At 36.4% G+C, this 12,071-nt stretch overlaps 1 protein-coding gene across 1 annotated transcript in view; it reads right to left on the bottom strand.

Moving 5' to 3' along the window:
• Window positions 1–319: 319 nt before the first annotated feature.
• LOC139124122 (neuronal cell adhesion molecule-like) overlaps window positions 320–12,071 on the bottom strand; it is a 39,671-nt gene continuing 27,919 nt past the window's right edge. Inside the window, exons 8-15 of the mRNA XM_070690266.1 lie at window positions 8,949–9,086; window positions 7,809–7,946; window positions 6,946–7,073; window positions 6,236–6,386; window positions 5,419–5,807; window positions 3,139–3,367; window positions 2,156–2,203; window positions 320–1,306 (exon numbers count right to left, since the gene is read on the bottom strand). Coding sequence (XP_070546367.1) covers window positions 5,578–5,807; window positions 6,236–6,386; window positions 6,946–7,073; window positions 7,809–7,946; window positions 8,949–9,086 — 785 coding nt within the window. The 3' untranslated portion in view covers window positions 320–1,306; window positions 2,156–2,203; window positions 3,139–3,367; window positions 5,419–5,577. The remainder of the gene's footprint in view (window positions 1,307–2,155; window positions 2,204–3,138; window positions 3,368–5,418; window positions 5,808–6,235; window positions 6,387–6,945; window positions 7,074–7,808; window positions 7,947–8,948; window positions 9,087–12,071) is intronic.

Below are 12,071 nucleotides of genomic sequence, written 5' to 3' on the forward strand. Positions count from 1 at the left end.
ATAAATGTCTAATCTATCCCCATCTTTTAGCTCATGAGTTACACGAGGGGTGTGCAATAACTTAGAACAGCCAAGTCGAAAAAAGTACTCAGGGTATGCATTTGCAGACACTGGTGATTGCTATCGTGCCCAATCTAAAACTTTGCACCGGGCAAATAATGCATTATTGACAGACGTTGTGGATTGGCTAAGTTTGGCCAAAATGTGGGCCAATACCCTACGTCAAAATAAGTATGGGAAAGGTTGCAATGATAAACTGACTGTGTCAGATCCGAGTAATGGTGATTTCGACATTAATCAACACATGAGAGGTGTCACGGCCACTTAACAACTTCATTTATTATTATTATTTTATATTTCATCAATGTTTGTTGAATTACATACTCTTAATCTAGAAATCCTCAAGTACGATATTTGACAGATGTGAAAGACAGCTGTTTAAATGTCTTTTACATGCTAATAGCATTTATAATATTTAAATCAGAGGGACATGTCAATGGTTACAAAACCAACATTAGTTATTAAAGTCGGTCAAATAGTACACACAACAACAGATACGTGAACTAAAAGATTGATAGCAGTTTGATTTGAAATAAATGGTTGTTTTTATTTTTAATGACCTTTCCGAACTTTGGAATGTTTTCTCAAAATCTAATGAGTTTTGTTACTCTTGCAACAAAAAATACACATATTCTACCATTCTCGTGAAAAGAAAAATGACAATAATTGACACACTCTAAGCATTATATTGGAATATTTTCAATGTCTTCTGGTTTCTATTTCTATTGCATTGGAATTACAAAGTCTAAAAGGGTACATGTAGATTTCTGTGGAGCTGATTGGCCAATCCATCACCTTTACCTTCACCCCGGCAGTGGCCAATTCGACCTACACAACATCTCCATGCAAGGGAAAGGACCACAGAAATAATGGTAACCTAATGATTTATCGTTGATCATCGACATTTATCCGTTTTTGCTATGAGGAAGTATTATGAAGTTTAACTACTATTTAAGATAATAATCTCTTTAGTCGTACATAACCAACGTTGAAAAACATATCCTGGAAAGATAGAGTGATAAGCACGTAGATAACTGCTTCAAATATTTACAATATATGTCTTCATTGACCCTGCCAATACAACTTTTTCATCAAAAGCAAATACCAATGAAATGGATGTACACGTCCCCTTCATCACGGCACCTTTTGGCGCATATCATCATCATCAAAATCTTCATGAGATCTTCCCTTGCATGACCGAGTGTCGCTCTGTTGTTGGTTTCTCGTACATTCTTTACGTTGGAAGCTGATAGAATGGACAGAATTGAAACAACATTATTAATAACAAGCGAAAAGAAACCACAGACAAGTAGTGAAAGTATCTAGAGGTATAATTGTTCTGGACAGTACCTTAATCTACAGTTCGATTTTCATCATATTACGTTAAAATAAAGTAATAAACAATGGTATATGTATAATAATTCATTGCAGATTATCGATATTTATCGGTTTTCGCTTAACACCAATAAAGAATACAACTGTCTTTCCTGAGAGATTGATGCACATCTGACAATAGAGAAACTACAGAGTTGACAGAACCAAGTGTTGCAGGACTGTCGATTCTTTTTGTTCAGTTTCAAAGGAAGGGCATAGGAACGAACACGTCACAAGATTGCGGACTGTTCCATTTTCAATTAAATTTATATGATTCAAAAGAACTTGATAGTGCACTTCAAGATTTCACCGTCTGTATCTGGTAATCTCTACTGTAACATACTACGAAAACAGATAATCTTCAATTTACTGAAAGCTGAATTCAAAATTGCCGTCATCCATTGCTTAACCTTATCAAAAATATTTTTAATTAAAAAATTTAAGCCAATGCACTAGGTACTCCACGAGGTTGAAATGAGCCCCAGAAGTTGAAAACCAAATTAATTCGGTTTTTTCAGTCAAAGTGTCTATCATGGAGGCGCTTTCTCAGGTGACGGGTAAGAAAACATGCTCGTTTCATAGAAAGCAAACATTATAAATATGGGAGTCTGTAGCCCTTGGGAATATCTTGGAAAGATGACTCAAAGTTGGCGATACTGGTTATAAGTAGTCTTATTATACTATTTGAGCTTCTTAAGGAAATCTAAAATAAGGTACATACCTGCAGACTATGTTGTTGTTGTTTCAAAGTCAGCTACAGGATCCGATACTGTAAAACATGAAGAAGGTTCACATAGAATAATGCTGCGAATCGGTGAGGCAAAGAGGATTGTGTTATGATATCAAGCTTAAATGCAACTGAAAGCAATTCCAGTAACATTACGTATGAAACACATTATTCTCTTTACTGTGTAAGTCTGTAAGCGGCACTGGTAGAGTGCAAAGAATATCTTCATGTGAATTTTTTTTTAAGTTGACTCGGCTAAAATTTTATTGAAAGTTTAATGATAGCACTTTTTATCAAAATGAACCGAAAACGACTATGTATACAAGCTTGCAATATATTTACTCTGATTATCGGCATTTTTTGTGAAAGACAAGCCAGATAATATTCTGTCAATAAGAATAAAAAAACTTACGGTGAAACATCTTTTTATCTTAGTTTTCCAACTCTCAGTTTTTCTCTTCATAACAAACATGTATCCCGTGTTTGCATTCATGTTTATTACTATTTAAGTGATACACAATATTAAAACCTGTGCATTGTGATGTGAAGTACATGGTAAGATAAAGGCTTGAACAAAACGTTTATTATTCAGATCAAACTTAAGGGGACATAAGCTGTAACTTGTGGCAAGTTTTTCAGTATTCTGCTTCTGTATACCAACTACCGTGTCTGACCCTAATCCGTTTGTCATGCTGAGATTTCGAGTATTCTTTTTGTCAACACAGCTTGTATGTGTGCAGTAATCATTGTTTATTATTTACAAATGAATTCTCGTCAGGACTTGAATACAATTTTCAACAATAACAATGTAGATTATACTCATATAGGTTGTGTTGATATGCTAAATACTTGGCATTAAATTACAGTTTAAGGATTCAATGCAGAAAGTGTAGGGAAATCACAAAACAAAAGTTCTGAAAAAAAATAGCCAAAAGATACAGCTTATGGAGCTTTAATAAAATGAGAAAAATAATTACCATCTTTGCCGGAGAAACCAATAGTTGTGGTTGACTGAGCTGAACGTCCCACTGAATTTTCACTCTGAATTTCAATTTCATATGCTTGGAATGTTGGTGTATTCTCTACAACGAACATTCTCTCCTGCCAGTCACTAATGACTTCAGTTTTCCAGTCAGATTCACCAGCCTTGCGATATCTTAGATTGTATCTGAAATCTGGACCATTGTGATCCTCTTCAGGTACAGGCTACAAGGTAAAATATTGAAATAATAACACAGGCCAGCAAGGGCAAGATCACGGTTTGTTGCCCGCCCATGGGATATGATGCCCGAGCCGAAGGCGAGGGTATCATCAATATTACCGTCATGAGCACCAGCCCGAGGGCAAGCAACAAATCGTGATCTTGCCCGTGCTAGCGTGTGTTATTAATTTTATTACACCGAACAAACACTTGCTTTCGAAACTTTGCTTAGAATGCAGTCAAGTGTCGATCGAGACTCGCCATAGTGAACCGTTCTATTTTTTGCTCGATCGCAATGCTATATGAAGTTGAATTAACGTCATAAAAACGAAGACAGCAGTGTTGTTCAAGCTTTTCTCGTTTAATGTACTAAACATCGTCATGTACTTCAAGTCGAGCTAATTTCTTGTACCTTTTCAAAAGCCATTGCTTTACAACAAATACCAAGCAAATGTACGCGATGATGTGGTACGCGCAGAAAAAATGCGCGGTATTCCAGAACGTGGTAGCGGGCTATATCACAGCACGCGACAGGGTTATATCACAGCACGCGACAGGGCTATATCACCTTAGCCATGTTCTATCACTTTTTGTTCTATATCACGTGAGTGAGGCTCAGCCAATCACAGTACCTGAATAATACTTGAGGTGTAATAAACAAAGAAATAGAAGTCCCTACAGTGCTACGGCCTTGGAGGTGGTACGGAAGACATAAAGAGAAGCAGCTTTCCGCCTTTCTACATTTTGAGGGATATAGCATTCCTCGGGAAAACTGATTATACCTAGGAATGTCATACGGTTTCGTGAAGAACATCGCACCAACATTTCTGGAAAAAATCATTCATTGTTTGTCCTTGATATCTTTTCCGATAAACAAATACATAAATGCCTCCCAGGATACTGTTAAATTGTCGAGCACTTAGCATAGGTTAATGTCACGCAGGTATGCCACATAATGTTAACATGCACACAAACGTTCGATGTAAAGTAGCACTCGTGATCTGCCTACTTATAAAGAATATGATTAGCCGATTGATCCATAGTAACTTTACAGTGATTTCTAATGTCTGTTTTCCGAAATATGCATTTATGACGTCAATATATCTGCTCTATTCGAGTAGGTTTGGGTTTCCGGGCTATTTTCAAGACCGTGAGCTGCATATCACTGAATGTGGCAACGTCAAACTCTCTCTTTTCTGATATACTACTAGAATGTTATCTCTTCAATGTAATAGCCTTTTAATTGGAATATGACAACATCCGAAAGGGCATGCAAATTTGACATTTTCTTTTTCATTGTAAATTTCCTGCTATTTAAAGAAGGGTCATAATATGGACTTCAAAATTCAAGACACGACTGGGACATATAGAGCAATGCTGGTACGGTAGATGGCAACATGCATGTCAAACCTCTTCAGTGATTTGTTAAAGGTATACTGTCACCTGTTCCAATTTTGCCACAGTTACCATGGAAAGAGAAAATCTAACCAATCACAGATTTTAACCGGGTGGCCGCTTTTTAAAAACAGCGCCCTCATTTGGGCATTTTGAATACCAAGGAACGCCCCTTTGACCATATGTGGGCATATTAAGATTACAGGTGACTGTATACCTTTAAGGTGGCAATATTTAAATTCGACAACCACCTTTTATTCAAGAGATCAAATTTTACACACACATAAAGTCTGCTGCTACTTTAATAATACTTGTATACACCCCTTAAAACACTATTCATGCACTAATTTGGCTTTGGCAGTAAAATCAAGCAAACAATGCCAGCAGTTGCAGTGAAACGGCATTCAATGATAGTCATCAATATTTGATCATTTTAAACTTACTAGCAATGTTACGTCCCTGTATTTAACATGCGAATAGCAAATAAACTAGTTATAAGTACAAAACAACTTATCACAGATAATATAATGTTCTTAATGCCTCCCGTATTGATATCAGTCTGCTACATTTTATCTTGGATACTGTGAACTGAACTGAACTGAACTTAAATATGAAGTATTTGAATTACAAATACAACATTAACAACCTTGTCTATACTCACATCCCATGTGATAATCATATTTGATGGCAAATCTCCCGTTCCACGTAAACGTGTAGGATTACGCTCCGGAATGGCTGGCTGAGTACTGTACTCCCCGACCTCTTCACTGGGGGCAGAGTTGCCGATTCTTCACTGGCAGATGCCAATCCATACGTGCAATCACACGGAATTTGTAGGTACCCATGGGGAGAGGTACACTGTGGTTTTATTTTGGTCACCTCGTTCCTCCATTAATGTCTTCCACTCTGTAAAGTTAGTGAAAGCAGTGGCATACTGGATGATATATACTTTTATTGGTGAGTTATTTGGTTCAGATGGTGACCAGATGAGATCCAGCTCGCTATCTGTAGCATTTTCTATCTTGACATTCAATGGTGCTGATGGTACATCTGAAAGCAAAACAAAGGCCAATGGTCATTTTCATTAAATTAAAGTACTAAGGGTTAGTTGAATTTGATTTAGGCGTATTTTGTTCTTAATTTGACTTGTAATAAAATAAGTCTTTGGGCAAGCATCCAAATCAACATCAGTGTTTTACATTTTCTAAACAAAGTATCATGTTTAAAATGCTTTTTTGCGGAAGAGAAACATAACAGACACTACTGAGAGCAATATGTTCACTTTTTAGAATGAAAACAAAATCATCGTGACCCCACACAACAATACTGGATTATCTATGACCATTCCATCACAAAGGACCTGCTACAGTGACTTTGGCCCAACTGGTGGAAAGAGGAACACCAACAAAGGTACAGAATTTTGTTGCAAAGAGCGAGTGTTTAAATTTTCTTTTTTTATTTCGAACAGTACAACATACCTTTGGCTCTGACTCTTACTGTCACACAGGCTCCATCTCGACCAAAGTGATTTTTAGTTGTGCATGTATATTGACCGCCATCACTTGTGTCTATGTTACTGATGATCAGCGTGCCGCTCGACAAAATTTGGTATCGATCGTCTGAAAGATCCTGCAAAAGAAAAAAGGTGAACTTTAACGATGTTACACAAAAACAGTTTTTACCATTACCTGTAAACCTTAATATGGCAAATCCAAAAGACGAGCAGAAAAATGTAAGGTAATTATTCAAGTAATTATTTCATATCTCAAAAAAGCCTTATTAACTTTAAGCTGAGATGCATAATGATGGATTTTTATTTCATTTCTTTACATTTCGTTTTTTACTTATCGAACTGGCGAACCAAATTACAGCAAGATGTAACCATAACCCACTACCCTATAGAGCAATAAGGAGAGGTGTCATGCCAGAGTCTCGAACTCACCATCCTCTGACGGAAAGTCCGTTACTCTTGACCAACTGGTTTTCGAAGTCACCATCCTCCGATATGGAGTCAGGTACCTTGCCCACTGCCGGCCCTTATGGTACCTCCTCAAAGTGACTAGTTAATTACGTTATTAATACTGTGTGTACTGATTTTGCATGTCTGAAACTCAGGTCTTTTAAGCCTTGGAAAACAATTGTCAGGAATATTGTCAAAGGCTGTAAGTCCCTGCTAAAGTCCACTTACCCGACCATCAAAGGTCCATGTTATGGTAGGTTCTGGAAGACCAAAGGACTTGCAATCTATACTGACGCTCTTGCCTGTAACACCGTAGATGATTGTTGGTGGTAGTGGCCTTATTTCAGCAGGGATAGCTGGGGATAGGAATAAAAAAAACTGATTTTCAAACCATTTTATGACACAGCTGACAAGAAAATGTTACAACAGAACCAAAAAGCACACACTAAGGCATTGATGTTCCATAGGAAGCGTGTGTAAAAAACTTTGTTTTCTCGGGCCAATCTAAAAATTAATTTATCTAGCCAAGCTTCTATCCTAAGCAAACCATTGAAATAAAGTCACGAAATTTTGACAAGTCAGAGAATGACCTCCTCAGATGGTTATCAATTGTTTCCAAAAGCACGTCATTTGTAGTAACTGCAAACCTTGACTTTGTAATTTTTCTGAAACTCCCACTGTAGTGTATATATGTACTTGGATCAGCAATCAAAAGCATTAATACCCTTCGTATCATTAATACCATGAAGAAAAGATAGGAAATCTTCAAGGGTCTGAATAGAAGAGACTTGTAGGTAATTCGTGGTGCTATGCTTCTTTTAAAGTATGAATTCTGCATCTGCTTTTATAAGCGTATCGTGAAGAATATATTTAAACTTTGTGTCAGGTTTAAAATTGTCTTTTAATTGTAATAGTAAAAATCAGAGGCAATCTTTCAAATTTTAAGAACATATATACTACCGATATCTGAAACTCAAAATTGCTGCTATCCCTGCTTTATCTCTTTGCTGAACAATAAGTCTTTTAAATGAGAAATATAAGCATGCAAAACTTTCAAAGAAAATTATTTCTATTGAAAGTGACAAACTCACAATGAACGTAAAGGTACAGGCTTGTCATTATTTCCCCGTGGATGTTCTCAGCTATGCACTGGTACACACTGGTGTCACTGACCATAGCTTCGATGAAAGTGATCTGATTGCCCTTGACATTTCTCCTTTGGTTAGTGTCTGTTTAGTATTTTTATAACAAAGGCAGAGCAGATTTAAATCATTACAATACATCTAGCATTGGCAACAATGAAATTAACATGTCATAATAAAGCAGTTTGGAAAGCGCGTTGTGAAAAATTGACTGTTTTAAAACAAGCCAAGCCTAGCGCTTTCAGGCAGATTCAAGAGACCCATTGGACGCACTAGGCAAAATGTTTGATATACAACAATAAACACATAGGCTGACTATCTACATGTCTCAAATGCGTTAAGTATACAAGTCAGTATACTAATCGCTTGCAAAGATCTGCATTACGTATACTCTTGTTCTGTATAGATACATGCTTTATGTATCAACTTACTGGTATGTTTCATATACAGAGATATACGTAACTTATGCAACTGCGTTTTTGTTCAATATACGTCAATATACTGCAATATACCGGATGTATATCAAGCATTTTGCCCAGTGACGATTGCCAAAATATATTTACACATGTACTAGCATAGGCTATTAGAAGTGTCTGAAAGAGAGCATTTGATTCTTGATTATAAATCGCATAACAAAAACGCATAACGCCAGGCATCGCCTTCGCATTGCGTCGAAAAAACCCTGTGCTAAAGTCATCATAAATAATAACTACGCTCATATTATAGAAATATATAGCAAAAATATAGACTAGAAATGTTCTTGTTTTAATTTTTTGATGTTTTTAGATTATGTTAATGACTGGTGACTTGTGTTAAAGACATTTTGAGTAAAAAACATAGATAACAAAGGGTAGCATTTTCTCTTCATAAATTCTTTTTTATGATATTATTTTTCAGTAATGCTACCAAAGAAAATTACAAAAATTGAAAAACGAAGCGAAAAAGTAAAAAGAATGTCGTCAAATGTCTCGAAAGGTATGAACAACATATTGAATGCTGTCAAAATATCTGAATGTTGTAGCGGTATACACTATCTGTCCTCAGTTTTCACTGACAAACAAGACGATGCTAGAGTTATGCAACACATACCCGGAACAGGTATTTCATTGCCATTCTCTAACCATTTGATATTCGGTGGAGGGATTCCTCCAGCATTACACTCCATTGTATAGTTGCTCCATGGGGGTATGGTCTTGTCCCTCGGTGTCTCTTCCCAGTAGGGGGCGGCTGTATCACATTTAGAAAGATAAAAGCATATTATTAATGTTTGTTGTCAGTTTAAAGTCATCATGTGTACAATACTGTAACTAATCCGACACATATTATGGCCACATTTGGGGGATTTGAAATCAAAATACAGAAGTTCTGTTTGGACGAAAACAGCAACATGCAACGTATTAATTTCCCTTTAACTCCAGGCCTTGGTATATCTCAATTGCAGTCGATAAATGGGACAGAATAACACATATCGAAATATTGTGAACGGGTTCATATTATTTAGATGTGAATTCCCGGGCAGACATTTACTATTGAGACCAAAATCCGGACTGCCAGGCTCAACATAATAATCTGTGTTCTATATATTTTATTAGTTTCACTTGAGTTATTAGTGGTCCTAGCAGAACTGGCAATGGCCCTAGTTTGTATCATTCGAAGACTAAGTCTTCTTTATGTTATTCTTCTATTCCTGTTTCTGCAAGTGAAGGTCGATTGTAGAACTGTAGGGGTTTTCAGATCATATGTGACCCTTTAAAATGCTGTCAGTGATCAGGCAGAAATCTTAAATATGGTCTAAACATTAAAATGTCTTCTTTATCAAAGCAATATAATGTACATTGACGTAGACAAATTTTGTGGAAGTTTTTTTTTTAGTTAAACTTCTTTTGATATTGCAAATAAGACAACAACATAGCCAGGTATTTTTGCTGACATATTCATTTTAACTCAAAGGTAAGAGCCACTGTGAACGAAACAAAAGTAACTACTATTTCAATGACAACGCACCCGAGCAATGATGGTCATATCCATGTTATGCCATGCAACGATGGCAACAATATAGCAAATATGCAATGTACATATATCACCTTCACTATCACTGTTTGTGTCTTTGTTTGTTTGTCTCACAAAAGTGGCCATAGCTGGAAATAAGGAATGAAATTATAAACCCATCTTTCCAAGAACAATGAACCATGTTAAACATTGGCAGAGGTTATCTACTCAACAAAAAGATAGAAGAAGAATCACCTTATTCCCCCGCAATAATAGCTGCGCCCTTAAAAACGAACAGAACAAGGACTTTAGGAAAAGTATCTACTGTCAAGTGTTCATATTTCAAATATAGTTTTAAAAAAATTGTAAATCTGATCCTAGCAATGATAAGCATACCCTTAGCAAAGGCAAAGCAAAAGCATTTTGATAAAGTGAATATGGCAACAAACTCCCACTGTTGACAATGACTAGAAATGTCTTCCTTGGCAACAATGATTATGCAAATAGCAACAGGCGAATGGTAACGACAATATATCTAATTTTACTGAATGACCTGTGAAACTGCGACAAATACAAAAGGCCCCACAACCTGTGCTACCTACAGTTCTTATGCAAAACCGTGGTAAGCAGGTTATATGCACTACTTGTTTTCTTTGTTTTCATTCAAATTTGATTTTGTAAAATATTAAGAAATCATGTCTTTTCGAAGACAGCGAGGTATATACACTTTAATTGTTTATGTAGAGTGCTACCACTGAAAATACTAAAATTTGCGAATAAAATCGAGAGCCAATCACGTAAGCTTTGCCGTAATATCGACTGTTCGGAAAAGGCAATAATATTATAAAAATAATCTTCCCTTCGTCAAATGAACGGTTTGAACTAAAATGATGTTCATTTAACCTCTTGTGAGAGTGTGTACAAATTTGCAAGCGGCTTTAAAATTTGTTGCACGTGAGCAACTTGCACTTGGAGGTCGTTTTTGGTTGTATATTAACAGGCAGGCGACAAAAGGTACTGGTATAGTATTAATTGATATATGACACCTACTCGAGATAATCACTTTGGATTGTACACATCATTGATCACGTGCAATGCCCAATTAAAGACTGTCACATAGAGTTATACAACTTATTTCTGCTTCCGTATTTAGCAGATCAAAAATATGGGCGCTGACAATATGGACTAAAAAATGCTTGGGCCCCAGCAATGCGTCCTGCAGCTTTAATTCATCTCCCATTCTTCTTCGACCCATTCCTTTGCCAACCTTGATTTAGATAACACCTGCATGTAAACTTCTGAAAATTTATACAGGCCTAAGGCCTATGAGAATCTGTGCACCTGACCTAGCAATAAAGTGGGTCGTATTACCTTTCATAAATGGACAATGTTTCCTGAAATCTTCAAATAGCTACTTCTCCTAAACCCTAAAACCACCAAACTTAAAAATCTGTATATGCGAAGTACGCAACACTTTCTCTAGAGTTTGCAGATAACAATGCAAGCGGGAACAAGTCCTAGGCCGTCATATTGGAGTCCCTGAAAATCTTCATGTTATCTACGAAAATCTTATATCCCATAGCCAACTGGTCATGAGACCCTAAATATTGTCATATTGGTCCAAATGTTACGCAAGCACGTTTAAATATAAAATGACAATATTACATAGGACTCAGCTCTTGGTGTTCCTAAGATTATAAATTTTATTTCCGTCAGAAGATGCATAATCGACGTTTGCATGGTCAATAACAGCATTGATTCATGACTAGTAATAAGACAGAATAAAATAGATCTCAATTAATTGTTACTTGCCATAGTCATTGCGTAAAACAATAAATTCAATCACCCAGTTTACCCTCTGATAAAAACAGTACACGCGCGCATATTATGTCAGACCCGGGCAAGTGTTGATTTAGTGTTTAATCTGTCAAAGTGTTGGCCATAAATTGGCAATTTTACCATGATAATAGCCAAGACATTTAAGAAGGGATGTATTGTGCCATCATTATCGTTACAATAGCAACTGCACTACCTTGCTTTCAATCCAGACTGAAAACCAGTGTTCCTTCTAAAAACTGGCAATTTTCGCGTATTGGTATTGACACAAGTTGTACATTTCTAAATGTAAACTCCGATCATCTTCACATTCAATTCAAACCCTCTTTCTGTGTGTCCTCGTTCATATGCTCGACGTTTTTCTCTCCTTTTCTATATTTTAGGACT

This window comes from Ptychodera flava, assembly GCF_041260155.1.
Source record: "Ptychodera flava strain L36383 chromosome 23 unlocalized genomic scaffold, AS_Pfla_20210202 Scaffold_23__1_contigs__length_28996876_pilon, whole genome shotgun sequence".
Classification (NCBI taxonomy): domain Eukaryota; kingdom Metazoa; phylum Hemichordata; class Enteropneusta; family Ptychoderidae; genus Ptychodera; species Ptychodera flava.